Genomic DNA, 18,335 nt, shown 5'->3' with positions numbered 1-18,335 from the left:
AGCTGGACAAGCAGCGGGAAAGCTTGCCAGACAGCCCACAGAAACAATCTACCCAAACTATACAGCGCCTTTCATGTCGGGAGGAGGTTTCACAGAGCCATCTGAGAGCCCGATTTGGTGGTGGAGCTGAGGAGGGTGAGGGGCAGGGCTCCAGGATGGTCTTTAAAGAGAGCGCAGGCAAAATAGCTGAAAGCTCACATTTACACAGATGTAGGACTCACAGTCTGGTTTGGATACTCTGAAACACAGTGATGGGTTTCCGCATGTGTCAGGCTCATCAAAATAAAAAAATCGGAATTTTTATCTAAATTTCGATGCAGTCTTAAATTCCAGGACAAATGGTCTCACAGGGCTGAGACTGGGCGGAATTTAGGGCCTTTGGGGGTTCAGTTCGCAACTTTTTAAGTGCCAGTTGACAGTTAGTGGTATGTCCCAGCTTTCGACAGTCTGAATTGTTTACCACCTTCCGCCCACGAAACTCACAGTCAATTCACTTTACAGTGTATCCTGTGAAGCGCATTGAGACGTCTCGAAGACGTGATAAGGCTGCAGCAAATGCAAAGATTATTACTATTATTAGTAATACTAAGCGGCCACTAGGTAGCAGTGCACTCACTGACAGTAAGTAAGTAGGAACCCGGTTGCTAATCGATTGGCGGATCGCTTTCCGGGAGTATTAATCCCTCCAAATAGAATTGGTCACTCAAACCACGACCTGTTTGGGGGGGCGCTGCTGTGCGCAGTCGGCTGCCGCGTTTCCCTTGCAAAATATACAGTCAATTCACTTTCCAGTGTGTTCTGTGAAGCGCTTTGGGACGTCCTCCTGACGTGAAAAGCGCTATATCAAATGCAAGGATTATTATTATTATAATAACTCTTATTATCTAAAAAAAATCCCTTTTCTTTAAGACGTATTAGACATTGTAATGGTATCACGAGTTTTTGGTCACCCTGTACATCAAATGTCAGGATTGTTCTAAATCTCTCTGGTCATTATACACAGAGGAGAGAGATACATCGGCACGTGGACAGAGAACTACAAACACGGACCTGGCATTGTCATCACACAGTCAGGACTCTGCTACGAAGGAAAATTCCACTACAACAAGATGGTGGTGAGTAGGAGCCGGTCGGTCAGTCTGCGATGGGACACACTGTATCCTCTCACTCGTTTTCAAACCCCTCCATACCCTGGCACCTCTCTACCTCTCCGACTTGTTTACCTCCCACTCCACCACCCGCTGCCTCCGCTCGGCTGGCTCCGGCCTCCTATTTGTTCCTCGTCCCCTCTGCTCCACCGTTGGTGGCCGTGCCTTCAGTCACTACGCCCCGAAACTCTGGAACTCTCTCTCCCCCAATCCCTCCGCCTGGCCCTCTCCCTCCCCGCCTTCAAATCCCACCAAAAGACCTTCCTTTTTGATCATGCTTACGGTCAACTCCCCCCCTCCCTCTCCCACTGCCAAATGCTCCGGGACACTATCCCACGTGTAGTTGTAGCTCTGCCTCTCCCTTTGCCAAACCCTCTCAGTCGAATCGGTTGTACTTGTAGGAACATTTTTGTCCGAACAGAAACCTTGTGAGGCTAATAGATGTGGCAGCCAATGCAAGAATTATTAGTGCCTCGTAAGTGGTTTTGTTCGTGTGTCACCTGCAGGGCTCCGGAAAGATTCTGTCTGAGGATGATCATGTCTATGAGGGAGAGTTCTCAGAGGAGCTGGTGCTCACTGGGAAGGTATGTGTCAGGCTTCTACCCCGTGACCACAGCCGTCAACTCATTATACACGCACAACCCTGACCTTCTGACTTGGAAACGAGAGCACACATAATAATAATAATAATCCTTGCATTTGATATTAGCGCCTCATCGCGCCTTCGAGACGCCTCAAAGCGCTTCAAAGTGTAGTGACAGTGTATTTTGTTAGCAGGACGCGGCAGCCGATTGCGCACGGCAGTCAAAACAAGCGGCTCATTCTGTAACCGCTGTAACGTAATTTGTTGTTGTTTTTGTTGTGTTCCAGGGAAAGCTCAGCTTCCCCAATGGGTACGTGATTGAGGGATTGTTCAGTAACAAGTGGGGGAGTGGGCTGCGGACAAACGGAGTGTTTTCCAAACTTGACGAGCAGACCACACCCGGGGTCAACAGCAAACTGTGAGTAATACACCCCGCATTTGTCTTCGACGCATCAAATCGCTTTACAGGATATAACAGCAGCAAATTACTTTTGCACAGCGCCTTTCACGTCAGGAGGACGTCCCAAAGTGCTAAGATAGTCAGTGATTGCAAACCTGTACGCTGTAAAGCGAATGGACTGTATATTTCGTGGGCGAACGCGGCAGCCAATTGTGCACAGCAGCGTCCCATAAACAGCCGTGGATTGAGTGACTACATTTTTTTTTGAAGGGATTATTACCCCCCCCCCGGAAAATCGACTAACAACCGGGTTCCTACTTACAGCTCGGTAAACAGAGGCACGTGTGTGGAGTAAGGAAACTTGCCCAACATTTCGCCCTGCCCGGAGGTCAAACCCAAGGTCTCTCGCTTGCGAGGCGAGTGCTCTAACCACTGAGCTACAGGACAGTTCACTGTGATTACTGAATATTCAGTAACTGTGAAGTGTAGTGACCATATTTTGTGGGTGCAAGCGGCAGGCAGTTTGCACACAGCAGCGTCCCACAAACAGCCATGGAGTGAGTGACCAATTTTATTTTGGGGATTGTCGGCCAGGAAACCGGGTGGGGGGTGCGAGGGGGAAAGAGAGAGAAATACTCTTCTCTTTTCGAATAGAAACGCAGGATCTAAACGTCCACCTGAACAGGAGCTCAGTTAGACATCACATCTGAAATATCTGAAAAGGAGAAATATAAAAGTTGTTGTGTGTGGGGGGGGGGGGGGCGGGGACTGTACTTTCCATATCAACCAGTCCACCTCCCTCCGCTCAGCGGACTCTGGACTGCTCCACATCCCCCGCTCGGCCCTCCCCACCATCAGTGGGGAGGTGGGATGCAGTGGTTGGACCTTCCCCTCCGCTCCCACCCTCTGGAACCCCATCCATCAGTCCCTTCGCCTCGCTCCCTCCCTCGCCTCCTCCAAGGCACGGCTCAAGACCCTCCTCTTCGACCGCGCCTTCGGTCACCCTCCTGCCCCTACCCTCCCCGCCCTCCACCTGCCCCCAACTCCAAATACCTGACTGTCCAGCGCCTTGGGACGTCTTCCTGACATGAAAGGCGGCGTGTAAATACAATGTGGTGTTATTGTTGTTGTAAAGGTTCTTTGGTTGGTGTAGCTGAATGCCGGTTGACTGATTGCATTTCCAAACTGCTCTGTCAATATCTCGGCGATTTCACGTGGGGTTTTTTTTAATGAACTTTTCTTCCAGACAACTGGGCAGCCAGATAATAGCCGCGGAGGAGCGCTGGCGGGGAATCTACCAGCAGTTTGAGGACTTCCTGAAGTCCGGCTGTGTGGAGACATCCTCGGAATCCTTCCTGGGATTTCACTCCGAGAACAGCCGGGATCCGCGGAAAAATTTGAAGGAGCGAGAGAGCAGGGAGGAGGTGGGATGGGACACAGAATCAGAAACGGCAGCCAGCGGCGACCAGGGATATCTCTACTGTGACCGGTGTGTGATTGTGATTGAAAATTATTATTAATTATTATTATTAGGCAATGCTCACAGCCCAGCCTGGCTCATCGGCAGGACCTGGAAGAGCAGACCATTCACTGGGGGCAGGGAATCCTCCCACTCAGCTCCTGCTAACCCTGCAGCCAAAGCCCTAACGGGTATGGTGGTCCTAGCTGGACAAGCAGCGGGAAAGCTTGGCCAGACAGCCCTCTCAATGACCGAGCTATGTGGTTTTAGCTGCTTAGACTCCAGCAGTTACCCCAACACATACTCTTGAGGTCCCTCAAGCCTTGGTTCTTGACTAATACTGCGCCTAATACTCTCCGAAATTAGGTAATCAGAATTCATCTCTCCAGGGAGAGAGAGCGCATTCCATTCCAACAATCTGTCGCTGTGATTTTCATGTGTAGGTGGGATGCAGGGAACTCTCAGTTTGGTTTGGAGACTCTTAAGCAGTGAGGATGGATTTCCACACACGTCCAACACTCGGCTAACCGCAAAAAATTATTAAAAATAATAATAATAATTTGAGAGGTTGTCTCAAATCACTTCACAGGATTTACAGTAAATTGTAGTGACCGTCTTTCCTAAGCAAACTTGGCAGCCAATTTGCACACAGAAATCTCCCACAACAGCCATGAAGTAAATGACCAGATTTTTTTCAAAGACGGGATCTTTAACATCCACCCAAACAGGACATAATAATAATAATAATCCTTGCATTTGATATAACGCCTCATCACGTTATTGAGACGTCTCAAAGCGCTTCACAGAATATACTGTAAAGTGGAGTGAGTGTATATTTTGTGGGCGAAACTCGGCAGCCGATTGTGCACAGGACCCCGGTTCGATTCCTGGGCAGAGCAAAACATTAGGCACGTTTCCTTACTCCCCACGCCTCTGTTTACCCAGCAGTAAGTAGGAACCCGGTTGTTATTCGATCAGTGGATCGCTTTTCCGGGGGGTAATAATCCCTTCAAAAAAATGTAAAAATTAATAATTTGGTCACTTCAATCCACGGCTATTTGTGGGACACCGCTGTGTGCAATTGGCTGCCATGTTTCACCCACAAAATTCACTTAACACTACACTCTGTGAAGCCCTTTGAGACGTCTCAACGACGTGATGAAGTGCAAGGATTATTATTATTATTGTAACCAGGTCTGTTCGGGCGATGCCCTTTGTATCTTTTCAGGCAGAAACCGACCGAAGGTGAGAATAAGTCCCCAGAAGGGAGTTCCAGGAGAGAAGAGCTGAGTCTGAGGGAGCAGGTGAGACTGGTGAGTACAACATGAGAGGTGTCGAGTGACAACAACAACAACTTGCCTCTACACCGCAGCCCCCATGAGGGCGGCATCTCAGACAGCTTGACAGTGGTGGAGCACGACCCCGAGCCGGTGGGATGGGGGAGGTGACCGTAGGCACGAGCGAAGAGGAAGGTCTTCAGGCGCGACCTGGAGATGGGGAAGGGAAGGGACAAGGCGGAGGGATAAAGAGAGAGTGTTCCAGAGTGTAAGGGCGTAGTGGCTGAAAGCACAGACTCTTCAACAATCACCCTCCGCAAGTTGTTGTTGCTGATGTCGGGGCCCACACACTTGCTGGCCGAAAGCTTTGGCCCCAACACCAAGGCTCCTATCGTGAGGTGTTTCCTCCTGTTGTTTCAGGCGCTCGAGTCAGCCCACCACCCGTTGGGGAAGCTTCTGCACATGGTCACCCTGACCTTCCAGGCCTCCTACTCCGGAATCGGCACTTACAAGAGGCTCCTGTCCCTGGCTCGACAGGAAGTCGTCACTCACGCCCAGACACTGCTTATACTGAGCAGGTCAGTGTCGCTGCGTAAGGCCACACACTGAGCAAGTCAGTGTGGAGTCCTGTAGCTTTGCTGTGGAGTTCCGTGGCTCCGTGGGTCACTCAATCCACGACTGTTTGTGGGGCTCTGCTGTGCGCATTCGGCTGCCGCGTTTCACCCACAAAATGCACAGTCAGTTCACTTGACAGTATATTCTGTGAAGCGCTTTGAGATGTCTCGAAGACGCGATGAGGCGCTGTATCAAACGCTAATCAATTTAATATTTAATATCAAACTTAAGTTAAATTTAAATTAAATTTAATATCAATTTAATATCAAATGCTAATCCGCTGATCGACTAACCGGGTTTCTACTTACTGCCGGTAAACAGAGGCGTGTGGAGTTAAAAAAAACAACTTACCTGCCCGGGTATCTATCCCGGGTCCTCTCGCTTGCATGGGGAGCGCTCTAACCAATACGCGACAGTCCTCCACAAAGTTTAAGGCCAGGACAGGGACGGCTCAGGCTGACGCTCCAGTGCAGTGCTGGGCGGGGAGCGCTGCATTCGCGCAGGTGTCGTCCTTTGGACGAATCTTTACCCGACTTTACTGTGTTTGTGTTTCAGGCGTTTCTTCTCTACCTCACCACAGAATGACGTGACCTCACAAGACAGGTAACACGGGGCGGGGGAGGCGGAGAGAGAGAGGGCGAGTGGGGGATGGGGGAGTGGGGGTACAGACTTCAGAGCACTGTAACGGAGTCTCAGTCTCTGTCTCTCTCTCTCTCTCTCTCTCCCTGTTTGTCAGTGAGGAGCAGACCCCATTCACCGTCACGTTGCCCCTGCTCTTGCCTCACCTCTACCCCGACCTCTTCATGATGTACATGTTGTACCACGAGCCGGGCGACGCTCTGTACTGGAAAGGCATCGTTCACCTGGGCCTTCTCCCCGACCTCAAACTCCTCGAGTTCCTGGAGGTTCAGAAGTAAGTGTCTGTGCTGGGGTTCGCTCCACCACTGGAGCTCTCTACTCTAACCCCAATTCCCTGCTCTCACTCCCCATCGTTTGCTACCTTGCCGATTCCCTTTGTTGTTCACACGGCTCAGACTGACTTGTCCTGTTGTAACTGTTTTGCTGCTTCTCTTCAGACACCTGTGGCCTCTTCAAGATCTTCATTTGACAAAAAATCAGGTCAGAACTCAGCATGTTCCTGATTACCAACCGTGTTAAACCCTGGGTTTCAGTCGCTCTCCGTCCCTCCAAATCCCTATCTCCGCGTCCGCAACTCGGGTGCAAACCCTTGACTGTTCAACACATTATTATTATTAATGTAATTTGTTGTTGCCCCCACCTCGGGCTGACGTGAGAATGGGTAATAAAGGCTGGCAACACACAGGGTCACCTGTAAAACCCTGTGATTTAGTCACTCTGACCTGGGGCTGCGCACTCTGTGTCTCCACAGAGAAAGTCCATTGTGAAAGACGTGTGCTTCGAGTCGGCGATCGAGTGTCTCCAGAAGATAAGGTGAGTGAGGTGAGAGCGAGTGAGTGAGGGAAGAGAGGGAAGGAGTGAATGACAACAACAACAAATGACATTTACACAAAGCCTTTCACATCAGGAGGATGTCCCAAGGCCTTGGACAGTCAGAGATTTGGACCCGAGCTAGGGGTTGGGATCAGGAGGGATGGAGGGCAGGTACGAGCGTGACCGAAGGCGCGGTTGAAGAGAAGGATCTTGAGACGGGCCTTGAAGGAGGCGAGGGAGGGGGTGAGGCGAAGGGACTGTGGGATGGGGTTCCAAAGGGTGGGAGCAGAGAGAGAGGCTGAAGGCCTGACCGCTGACGGTGGGGCAGGCCGGGCGGGGGAACGTGGAGCAAGCCGGAGCCTGCTAAGCGGAGGGAGCGGACAGGTTGAGATGGGGTTAGATCTGACCTATTGCCTTGACACGGGGCCCACAGCAGCACAGCGGATGCCCAGGAGAAGATGGACACCATCATGAAGACGTACGGGGAGATTGAGCACACGGTGACGCGGGTGCTGAGGAGAGAGTACAACCTCCCCATGGACGACCTGCTGCCCCTCCTAGTGTACGTGGTCTCCCGAGCAAGGTAAGACCACACCAAATCCCTTAACATTGCCCACCTCCGCCACGACCTCTGCCCTCAGACCACCGAGTCCCTAATCCTTGCACTCATCAAGTCCGGGTTAGATTACTCCCAGCTGCTCACTGGACTACCCAACTCTTATCCAGAACTCTGCAGCCCGTGCAACCTCTCTCTCTCTTTCACTCGCACCGAGCTCCGAGAGCCTATCACCCCCCCCCCCCCCAACCCTCGCCCGACTCCACTGGCTCCCCGTCCCCAAGAAGGGCCTCATTCAAGGGCCTCCCTGACCGTGAAATCTCTCGTAGTCTTGTCCCACCCTCCTCCTGCGACCTCCTCAAAACAATACCAAACCTGCCGTTCCCTCTGCTCGATGGAGCGGAGGCAGCGGATGGTGGTGTGAGGGGGGGGGGGTGGGGGTAAGCAAGCCGGAGAGGTCGAGGGGTGCCAGGGCATGAGGGGGTTTGAAAACGAGTGAGAGGACGTTGAAATGCGTTGGGCGATTGGGAGCCAGTGCGGGCGTTTCCTGACTTCCCCTTCAATTGCTGGACCTGGTGATGATGTTAACGGCCGTTGATGTTGTCTCTTTGCTGTAGGATCCAGCGGTTGGGAGCAGAGCTGCACCTGATTCGGGACATGATGGATCCGACCTGGGAGGGGGGCATGAATGACTTCCTGCTGACTGCCCTGGAGGTGAGCTGATCAAAGGTCATCAGGGACTGTCAAGACCCCCCCCCCATCAACCTTCCCTCCCAGAAATAAGGGACATTAGCTCAATAATTGGGTGTGACTTCGTCCGGCATTCCCTCCGCCTCGCTCCCCCCCTCGCTTCCTTCAAGGCCCGTCTCAAGACCCTCCTCTTCGACCGCGCCTTCGGTCACCCTCCTAACCCCCCCCCACCCTCCCTGCCCTCCACCCCACCCTCCGGATCCCAACCCCCAACTCGGGTCCAAATCCCTGACTGCCCAGCGCCTTGGGACATCCGACGTGAAAGGCGCCGTGTAAATGTAAGTGTAATCTGCTGCTGTTATTGTTATCGTCGTCGAACCCATGTCTTTGCGTTTTTTGACCAAATACTAAGTGATGAAAGTGACTTGTAACCACCAGCTCTCTTATCTTTTCCCCTTCCTTCCTTCCCTCCCCCCGCTCCCCACCCCCCCTCCACTCAACCCCAACGTTCTTTCCCTCCAGTCTTGTTACCAGCACATTCAGAAGGAGGAAATACGATTAGGTGCCTGTCTGAACAGTGTCTCCTGACAACACGTCACTCAGGAACGTGAGGCGAAACAACCCACACCACAACACTCAGACTTTTCCCAGGCACTCGCTATAAACTACACTGGCTGGCGGGTACTCTAACTCCACACACACACACACACCACAAACACACACCACAAACACACACCACACACACCACATACACAAAAAACACCTACACTCACACACACCACATACACACACCACACACACACACACACCACATACACAAACACCACCTACACACACACTCACACACCACATACACAAACACCGCGCGCACACACACACACACACAAACACCACACACAACGCACACACACACACCACATACACCACACATCACATCACCACAAACCACCCACACACTACACATAAACCACATACACACACCACATACACACACAATGCACATGTGCAGATGGCAATCAGGTACGAACCGGCCGGCCAAACGAAGGAAGGCTTCTTCTTCTGATGGGTGGTCTACTCCACGGGTCCTCTCCTCTCTAAGCCAAACAGGAGGGAATCACACAGCGCAGCGAGTCTGTCTGGTCAGGGAATGGACAGTGACTGAAAGGACAAGGAAAAATATCCAGCTCCTAGCCATCACACCTCTCCATATATCTCTCTCTTCTCTGTCTTACTTACTCTGGAGGCTCTTGACCATCAGGTGGGACACGTTCTGTCTTAACCGCTGACTGCAGAGGGTTCCACATCCCAACTGTTATATCAACAGCCAATCTCACAGCCAACACTTGTTTTCACTCTCATAATCTCATGACCCTCACGTGGTACTCAGCGAAAGCTGCTTCTGTCCGGAACCTCAATACACAGATGCACAGTCACAACACTTCACAGTAAAGTATCCCGTGAAGCGCTTTGAGACGTCTTGATGATGGGATAACAACTGCCATTTATTCATTGCGGGGCAACGACTCAAAGCGCTAAACGGAGGCGGAGCCAAATGTGGTATATGAGATGCCAGGCGGATTATTAGTTATTTCGAAAAGAGATTCACAAATGCCGAGGAAAGAGAAGGGGGTACGGGAGCAGAGAAGCACCAGTGTGGGTGAGCTAGCTCCACTGCAGACACGGCGGACTCTCTCGATGCTGTAATGTCCCGGATTGCATAATAATAATAATAATCCCTGCATTTGTCATGCCTTGTCATGCCAGAAGAACATCTCAAAGGGCTTCACATGATTTACTGTGAAATGCAGTGACTGTATATTGTTAGCAAAATGCGATACCATGGGCTGGGAGAGTCAGAGAGTCACACAGTCGTGTGGGGGGGAAACACGTGAACAGTTCAGGTGCAAACCCTCAACTGTCTGCCATGTGTTGTGGAGGGACGCGAGTTGCCCACTGAGCATTTGAGAGAAAGAACTTGTTTTAACAGTGCCTTAACATTGGGTCTTGGTCTTTCTCTCGTAAATTCATGTTCTTATCGTAAATGCCTGGAACAGGCTCCCCGTTAGGAAATAATATCGGGGATCTACAGTGTATAGTTTGGGAGGGAGCTGACATGTGCTTGCGACTGCTAGGATGGTTGAAAGCGAACTGAATGGACCTTGGTAGTGTAGTGACTGTTCTGTCGGGCAAACACAGCAGTCATTTTGCACACAATGTCCTGTATGCAGCCGCTAAGGTGAGTGAGCCAATTAATCTGAGGCTTGTTGACCAGGACACTGCTTTTCCTCAATATTATCATGGGATGGATGTTCAATGTCCTTATGGATTGCTGAGCGCCCTGGGGGGATGGGGGGGTAGGGTGGGGGGGTGTAGGGAGAGGGGATTTAGGCTAAATGTAATATATGACGGCAGCACATTATGAGGTGAGGGTGAAACACAATAATAGGATCACAAAAGATTTATTTATATGTGATATATATTAATAAACACTTTCCTTATAGCGCCGTAACGAGTGTATTCAATGGTTCTGCTTCGAATCACTGTCCAGAACCAGGGGACAGGATCTTAAAATTAGCGCGAGGCCGTTTAGGAGTGAAATCAGGCGGCAGTTTATAAACCTCACTTTAACGAACCCTCCCAGAGATTGTAACAAGAGATTGTTATGTCGGTGTTCACGATAGCACGGTTTAGCCGTCAGAGAGGGGCAAAATTGGGTCTTGCCTTTGCGATCATTAAAACCGGGGGTTTGTTAGAAGCAGAATTCGTTATAGTGAACTTGTACTGTAATTACATGAAAAACAATCTGCCAAAGTCGTTACTGTATTGTGTAGGCAAATGTTTTACATTGCAAGACTTGTCAAAGTCCTTTTGCCTTCTCTCTCAGTGTCGTCAGGGTGTTTAAACGATCCGGGGCACGTGAAGAGCGCTATACGATTCCAAGTTGTTATTGGCAATGTTTCATTTGGGTGCAGCATTCCCCAAGATCTGCCAAACAAAACCGAAATCAAACACGCCATTTGTCCGGTCCACGTAACGCACGACCGTTTAGGACGTACGCATTTTTTGGATAACCTTTTGGGTTTTCAAAAACCCTCACGTGATCTCTGGGGCGGCAGTGAAACCCATCACAGGCTCCAGACCCGTCTCAAGACTCTCCTCTTCGACCGTGCCTTCGGTCACCCTCCTACCCCCCCACCCTCCCTGATCCCCACCCCCCAGCTAAACGTGGCGTGTGGAGTAAGGAAACTCGCCTATGGTGTCGCCCTCCCGACCCGGGAATCACACCCGGGTCCTAATACTCTTCGGGATTAGATCAGCAGGAGGCGTCCCTCCCGGGAGAGAGAGAGAGAGAGAGAGTCCACATTGCATCCCATGTCTAGATAGCACACATCTGTAAATTCTAAGTCTGATTTGGAGCACAAACCGGGTTCTGTCAAAATGGTGTATATTTCGCTCCAGTAACTTGCTGTTGTAGTTTGTGGGGTGTGCGTCGGGTGGGGGCGGTGGGGGGGAACTTTATTATTAACATGGTTTGCACTTTAGGACCTGAATGTTGGATGATTTCTCCTCTCTGCGGTGTCATCTGCGCAGCTCCAGGTTCCAGAGCAGAGCAATGAATTGAGGGGGAAAAAAATTGGTACAAAGTTTTGATCTGGGACTTTTTATTACCAGATAAGTGACTCCAGACAATACGTTAAAGGCTGTCAGGCAGCCCTCAATCCACAAACCCATCGAGTTCCTCTTTATTAAAGAACGAGGCTCAAAGGTGGCGTAATTTCTGCCCACGTCCCTGTTTGTAGCGTGGATCATCAACAACAACAACAACAATCACCCTCGCATTTGATACAGGGCCTTATCACGTCGTTGAGACGCCTCAAAGCGCTTCACGGGATACACTGTAAAGTGGATTAACTGTTAATTATTATCCCTGGAAAGCGATCCGCCAATTGACTAACAACTACTTACTGCCGGGTAAACAGAGGCGCCCGTGTGTGTGTGTGTGTGTGTGTGTGTGAGTGTGTGGAGTAGGACAATTTGCCTAAGGTTTCGCCCTGACCCGCCCGGGATTCGAACCCGGGTCCTCTCTCTTGCGAGGCGAGGGCTCTGACCCCTGAGCTACGGGACATCACGTGGCTGAAGGAGAGACGAGGCGAGGCTGGCACCACGGTATCACGTCAAGGCCGAGTCCGCCACCTCTCTGACCTCCCGCAGGAGGCCACCCGGGCTCGAACCCAGACCCGGACTGTCCACCTCGAGACGTGTGAAGTCGGCGTCCGCGAGGAGCGACTCCAGCGCAGCCCCGACCCGGTGCAGGTCGAACATCGCCTGGCGCCGTCCCAGCTCGGATCCCTGGGCCCCGCCCGGCCCCGGGTCCTCCAGCCCACTGTCCAGCCACTCCATCCGGTTCCTGGCGATGGTTTCCAGGAAGACGTAGAACTGGGAGAAGTCCATCCCCGTGCAGGACTTCATCATCACCTGGACCACGGCACAGCACGGGAGTCAAGTCACCGCGTCAGCCCGGAGCGGAATCGCCCCACAACAACAACAACTAGCGACACTTACACGGCGACGTTCGCGTCGGGAGGACGTCCCGAGGCGCTGGACAGTCAGGGATTTGGACCCGAGATGCGGGTTGGGATCAAGAGGGGGGTGGAGGGCAGGGAGGGCTGTCGAAGAGGAAAGTCTCGAGACCGGCCCTTGAGGGAGGCGAGGGAGGGGGCGAGGCGAAGGGACTGTGCGATGGGAGTTCCAGAGGGTGGGGGCAGAGAGAGAGAGGCTGAAGGCCTGACCAGTGGGGCTCAATCTCCCCAGTTACCTGACAGTGCTGGTGCCAGTCCGCCATGCTGTCTCTCCACTCCCCGATCTCGTCCTGGACTGCTGACAGCTCGGCCCTGAGGAAACGCCAGACTGTGTCCACGTTACAGCCATTCAGCCAGTTGTGGTTGACGGAGATGGTGTCCTCCTTAATAATAATAATAATACATTTGTACATAACACATTTCACGTCAGGAGGAACATCCCGATCATAATAAGAATCCTTGCATTTGATGCAGTGACGTCTCAAAGCGTTTCACAGAATATACTGTAAGGTGTGGTGACTGTGTATTTCGGGTACTTGGTGGGAGGTGCCATTAATTCCTTAAGATAACCCGTGGATTCTACTTCAGCTAAGCTTTGTGGCAGATTCTTCCCAATTCCCCTCCTGCCACCCAAAGCCCTGGCACTTGGAAACCCGTCGCCGTCGCTTAAGAGACTCCAAACCCAACTGAGAATTCCCCGCCTCCCAACTACACATGGAAATCCCAGAGATAGATGGTTGGAATGGAATGCGCTCTCTCTCTCTCTCTCTCTGGAGGGAGTCCCCCTGCTTACCTAATTCTGGAGAGTATCAGGCGCAGGTTGGCGAGAGCCAAGGCTTGGGGGTGGGGAGCCCAGAGCTTGTGCTGAGCCACGACTTACCAGATTGTGGACCTGATGGTACCAGCCGCTGGGGACAAAGAGGACCTCCCCGGGTTCCTGGATGACCTCGATGGGTGAGTGGCTCTGGGCGGCGCCTGGGTAGAGCTGGGGGTCCCTCAGGGCGGGGGACAAGACGTCGTAGGCCAGCGAACCCGCCCGGTCTCGCAGAGCAGCCTCTTCCCCCGGGGGGAACAGCAGCCATCGCTTCCGACCGCACAGATTGGCCGACCAGCTGTAGGAGCGGAAGACGTCAGCGTGGAACGGGGTCCTGGCGGGAGCGGAGGGGGGGGGGGGAGAGCGGGGGAAAGTGAGGGGTCGGGATCAGACAACAACAACTTACAGCGCCCCTCACGTGGGGTAGCGTCCCGGAGCGCTTGTCAGTGGCTGTGTCTGTGCATCTCCTGCCACCATCTCCGCTCCCCACCAAACTCCCCCAATAACCCCAATAACGTGGAGTCCTGTCAGTGGTTAGAGCACTCGCTTTGCAAGCGAGACACCTGGGTTCAATTCCAGGCAGAGGGCCAAACCTCGGGCAAGTTTCCTTTCTCCACACGTCTAATAATAATCCCTCCAAAACAAAACAATAATAAATTATTTTCAATCCACGGCTGTTTGTGGGGACGCTGCTGTGCGCAATTGGCTGCCGCGTTCGCCCACAAATATACAGTCAATTCACATTACAGCATATTCTGTGAAGCGCTTTGAGACGTCGAGAAGATGTGAAAAGCGCTATATCAAATGCAAGGATTATTATTGTTATTATCATAACCCACTCCTCAGCCCATAACCTCTCCCTCCATAACCCACCCCCTCAATCTACCCCCACAATAGCCCACCCCCTCAGTCTACAACCACCCCCTATAAACAAACTCAACCTTTCAATGTATATCCCCTCCCCATAACACTCCCCGTAGGGGCAACCCACCACTCCAGGTCCACAGTGCACACACACACACGCACACACACGCGTGTACACACACTGCAGCACACTCACCACGATCCCTTGGGCCCCATGTAGACAAAGCGGTAGTCATCCAACCGGATGGAATCCCAGTACTCGTTCAGCCAGTCAGAGCGGAAGAAGAGCGGAGTGCTGTAGACGCCGTGATCTGGGAAATCCCTGGGAAAACAGACACAGATCAGCCTTTACCCCGGAGATCCTGATCTGTTCCCCCCACCCTCTCTCCACCAGCCCCCACCCACCAACCCAGTGCTCAGGTACTAATGATAGCGAGCCTTACATTTGATACAGCGCCTCCTCACTTCGTTGAGACGTCTCAAAGGGCTTCACAGAATATACTGTAAAACGGAGTGACTGTGTATTTTGCGGGTGAAGCGCGGCAGTCAATTGCACACAGCGGCTTAAAGGTGCTTAACTTGAGTCTTGCCTGGGTGCCCGAGCTCGGGGTGAGAGCCGAGGAGGGTGGGAGAGGGCAAAGGTAACTGTGCACAGCAGCGTCCCACAAACAGTCCACATTTATTGAGTGACCACATTTTTGGGGGCGGGGGGGGGTGGGGGGAAGGTGGGTGTTGGTTTTGGGTTGGGTTTCGTCACGGTGCCTGGTGCAGGCCGTCCAACCTGTGCATGTGCCAGTCCTTCAGGTAGAGGCAGCCCCTGGGACTGGTGTGACCGTGTGCCCTGCGCTCCCGCCAGTAGCTCAGGTACTCGCTCAGCGTCAGGCTCTCCTTGGGGTTGGCGTTGTATTCCTGCACGTCACAGTTTGCCACAGGTACCACCGCATCACCTGGAGCACAACCAACAGCCGTGAGTGAGAGAATGAAAGAGAGAATGAGAGAGAGAGAGAGAAACAGAGAGATAAACAATAATAATAATAATAATCCTTGCATTTGATGTAGCACCTTATCGCGTCTTCAAGATACGTCTCAAAGGGCTTCACGGGATATACTGTAAAGTGAATTGATGGTGTATTTTGTGGGCGAAACGCGACGGCCAATTATGGACAGCAGCGTCCCACACACAGGCATGGACTGAGTGACCAAATTATTATTATTATTGTTCATTTTTTTCTCGAGGGATTATTATCCGTCGTGCGGAGTGAGCAAACTTGCCCAAGGTTTCGGCCCGGCCGGGAGTCGAACCCGGGTCCTCTCGCTCGAGAATGACACAGAGAATAAAATGCAGTCAGATTTTTTGGGGGGCGCGGGGGGGGGGAGAGGGTCGGCCGGGTGTCCGACGCGCGCGGAAACCCGTCACCGTTGCTCAAGGGTCAGCTGAGAATTCCCCGCATCCCAACGACACAGACTGTTGGGATGGAATGCGCTCTCTCTCTCTCTCTGGAGGGACCCCCCCCCCAGTTTACCTAATTCTGGAGAGTATTAGGCGCAGGTTGGCGAGAGCCATGGCTTGCGAGGGGGGGGGGGGGGGCAGCCTCGGCCATCGAGAGCGCTGTCTGGCCAACGCTTTCCCCGCCGCTCGTCCAGCGAGCACCGCGCCGCCTCCCCCCCTCCCCTTCCTCCCCGCCCCCCTCCCCATACGAGCAGGAGATCTCACCGAAGCGGTGCAGTAAATGCTGGAAGTCCGGGCCGCCGTCCTCCTGTACCCACAGCTGTCGGCCAGGCCAGGCCGCGGTGACGGAGCCCGACAGCACGCACGGCCGGTTCGGGACCAGGAACTCCCGGAAGAACCGGGAGTAGCTCAGCTCCGAGCCGCCCGGGCGATCAATCCCCCCGCCTCGCGCGAACTCCTCGTACGAGGGTCCCCCGGCGTCCCGGTAACGAGCCAGAGCCTCCCTCAGGGTCTCCTCGTCCATCGCCCGGCTCTCAGCGGCGCTCCGGCCCAACCCTCTGGGGGGGGGGGGGGGGGGGAGAGAGGGGGACAGCCATAACATATAATAATGTACAATAGTAACAATACTGATCCGCGCATTCGATACGGCGGCTCTCATCGCGTCCTCGAGACGTCTCAAAGCGCTTCGCGCGATGGATACACTGCGAAGTGCAGTGACTGTGTATTATTTTTCGAGGCTGACCGAAGTGGCTGTGGGCTCCCGCGCGGGCCGGACCTCTCTTGGAGATGAGGGAGGTTGGGGGGGGGTGAGGGTGGGGGGGTGATGGTGGGGGTGAGAGTGGGGGTGAGGTGGAGGGTGTGGGGTGGGGGTGAGGGTGAGGTGGGGGTGAGGGTGGGGGTGGGGATGGGGGGGTGAGGGTGGGGTGAGGGTGGGGGTGAGGGTGGGTGAGGGTGGGGGTGAGGGTGGGGGTGAGGGTGGGGTGAGGGTGGGGGTGGAGGTGGGGGTGAGGGTGGGGGTGAGGGTGGGGGTGAGGGTGGGGGTGAGGGTGGGGGTGGGGTGGGGGTGAGGTGGGGGTGAGGTGGGGTGAGGGTGGGGGTGAGGGTGGGGGTGAGGTGGGGTGAGGTGGGGGTGAGGGTGCGGGGTGGGGGTGAGGGTGGGGGTGTGGGGGTGGGGGTGAGGTGGGGGTGTGGGGGTGGGGAGGTGGGGGTGTGGGGGTGGGGGTGAGGGTGGGGTGGGGGTGTGGGTGGGGTGTGGGGGTGAGGTGGGGTGTGGGGGTGAGTGTGGGGTGAGGTGGGGGTGTGGGGGTGGGGTGAGGTGAGGGTGAGGGTGGGGGTGTGGGTGAGGGTGAGGGTGGGGGTGTGGGTGAGGGTGAGGGGGAGGGGGCGGGCACGAAATGTAAGATAGTTAGCAAATTGTTGTTGTTGTTGTTGTTGTTCTGCCCCAGGTTCCGCTCTGTCATCGAGTTGCAGTCGCAATGACCAGTGACCTGTGTCTGTACTCCTGGCCGGGAGCTTACTACGTGAGTGGCGAGCGGCGCTGGGCATATGGGACCCTCCAGATGACCCCCAGCCAACTGGTGTTCCGGGCGGAGAAGGAGAGGCCGGAGCCGCTGGTCCGCCTGGAGCTGTCGGCGATGCTGGAGGTCAGGAAGGAGACGTCTAGCCTGGTGTTCAGCTCCCTGACGGTGCTAGCCAGCGGGGGCCACAAGCACTGGTTCTCCTCGCTCCGGCCCAGCCGGGCAGCGGTCTTCAACGTGTTGGAACACTTCTGGAGGGAACAGCTGTTGGGCCAGGAGGGGGGCGGGGAGGGGAGCGGGAACGGGGAGGGGGCCGCGGCCTCGCCCTGGGGAAGCCCCTCATCCAAGGGCAAGGAGCTGATCAGCCTGGCCACCAGCTCCCAGAGGCGGCTGGAGGACACGACGACCGTCCTCCACCACCAAGGGGAGCAGTTTGACCGCATCACGAAGGGGCTGGACAAGATCGAGTCGGACATGGACGTGGCTAACAGGTAATGGCCCCTCCGACAAGGCAGATCCCCCCCACCCCCCCCCTCCCACACGCAGCCCCCCCCTCCCCAACCCCCCGCACAGCCCCACCCACACACGGTCAACCAAATAAACTTTTCTTACGTATCGGTTAGAACGCTCCTGTGGCGGAGTTCCCTGTCGCTCGATTGTTAGAGCAGTCGCCTCGCGAGCGAGGGGACCCGGGTTCGATTCCCGAGCGCTTCCTCACTCCACAGGCGCGGCTGCGCGGACCCAGCAGTAGGTAGGAATCCGGTCGCTAAGTCGGTCGGCGGATGGCTTTTTCCTGGGGGGTAATAATCCCTTCCAAAGGAACAAAATAATTAATAGTGACAATAAATCGGTCACCGCGATCCACGGGCGTTGGTGGGAGAGGCTGCTGTGGGTCTCGCCCACCGGTCGCACAGTCACTACACCTTAACC

At 54.0% G+C, this 18,335-nt stretch overlaps 3 protein-coding genes across 4 annotated transcripts in view; 2 read left to right on the top strand and 1 right to left on the bottom strand.

Annotated features, from left to right (window-relative positions):
- Window positions 1–8,898, top strand: part of LOC103189846 (ALS2 C-terminal-like protein) — a 43,333-nt gene extending 34,435 nt beyond the window's left edge. Inside the window, exons 16-28 of one of the 2 annotated variants that reach the window (XM_042332077.1) lie at window positions 1,004–1,115; window positions 1,655–1,732; window positions 2,019–2,149; window positions 3,378–3,620; window positions 4,819–4,903; window positions 5,288–5,445; window positions 6,038–6,085; window positions 6,219–6,395; window positions 6,559–6,601; window positions 6,873–6,934; window positions 7,368–7,517; window positions 8,108–8,204; window positions 8,703–8,898. In XM_042332077.1, the coding sequence (XP_042188011.1) occupies window positions 1,004–1,115; window positions 1,655–1,732; window positions 2,019–2,149; window positions 3,378–3,620; window positions 4,819–4,903; window positions 5,288–5,445; window positions 6,038–6,085; window positions 6,219–6,395; window positions 6,559–6,601; window positions 6,873–6,934; window positions 7,368–7,517; window positions 8,108–8,204; window positions 8,703–8,768 (1,450 nt within the window). In that variant the 3' untranslated portion in view covers window positions 8,769–8,898. Of the gene's footprint in view, window positions 1–1,003; window positions 1,116–1,654; window positions 1,733–2,018; window positions 2,150–3,377; window positions 3,621–4,818; window positions 4,904–5,287; window positions 5,446–6,037; window positions 6,086–6,218; window positions 6,396–6,558; window positions 6,602–6,872; window positions 6,944–7,367; window positions 7,518–8,107; window positions 8,205–8,702 lie in introns of those variants that run through there. The other variant, XM_042332078.1, reaches the window with a different exon arrangement.
- A 3,360-nt stretch (window positions 8,899–12,258) lies between these two features.
- On the bottom strand, window positions 12,259–16,675 carry jmjd4 (jumonji domain containing 4). Its single transcript, XM_042332143.1, has 7 exons — window positions 16,631–16,675; window positions 16,153–16,445; window positions 15,220–15,385; window positions 14,635–14,760; window positions 13,641–13,908; window positions 12,997–13,143; window positions 12,259–12,656 (listed from the first exon to the last, which is right to left on the bottom strand). The coding sequence occupies exons 2-7, from the start codon at window positions 16,409–16,411 to the stop codon at window positions 12,351–12,353; spliced, it is 1,272 nt and encodes a 423-aa protein (XP_042188077.1). The 5' UTR covers window positions 16,412–16,445; window positions 16,631–16,675; the 3' UTR covers window positions 12,259–12,350.
- Window positions 16,676–17,326: 651 nt separating this feature from the next.
- The window catches only part of snap47 (synaptosome associated protein 47), a 4,642-nt gene continuing 3,633 nt past the window's right edge, over window positions 17,327–18,335 (top strand). The window contains 1 exon segment of the mRNA XM_042332176.1: window positions 17,327–17,896. Coding sequence (XP_042188110.1) covers window positions 17,364–17,896 — 533 coding nt within the window. The 5' untranslated portion in view covers window positions 17,327–17,363.

Source organism: Callorhinchus milii, unplaced genomic scaffold, assembly GCF_018977255.1.
Source record: "Callorhinchus milii isolate IMCB2004 unplaced genomic scaffold, IMCB_Cmil_1.0 Scaffold2, whole genome shotgun sequence".
In the NCBI taxonomy this organism is placed as follows: Eukaryota; Metazoa; Chordata; class Chondrichthyes; order Chimaeriformes; family Callorhinchidae; genus Callorhinchus; species Callorhinchus milii.
The sequence above is the reverse complement of the archived record's forward strand: the minus strand, read 5'-3'. Positions and strand labels throughout refer to the sequence as shown.

Bases quoted from the DNA above. Each gene is read 5' to 3' on its own strand.
- jmjd4 (XM_042332143.1), bottom strand. From the start codon at position 16,411: ATGGACGAGGAGACCCTGAGGGAGGCTCTGGCTCGTTACCGGGACGCC. The intron at 13,909-14,634 runs GTGAGTGTGCTG...CGCTCCCGCCAG, and splicing joins ATGGGGCCCAAGGGATCGTG to GACCCCGTTCCACGCTGACG. The intron at 13,144-13,640 runs GTAAGTCGTGGC...ATTATTATTAAG, and splicing joins ACCATCAGGTCCACAATCTG to GAGGACACCATCTCCGTCAA.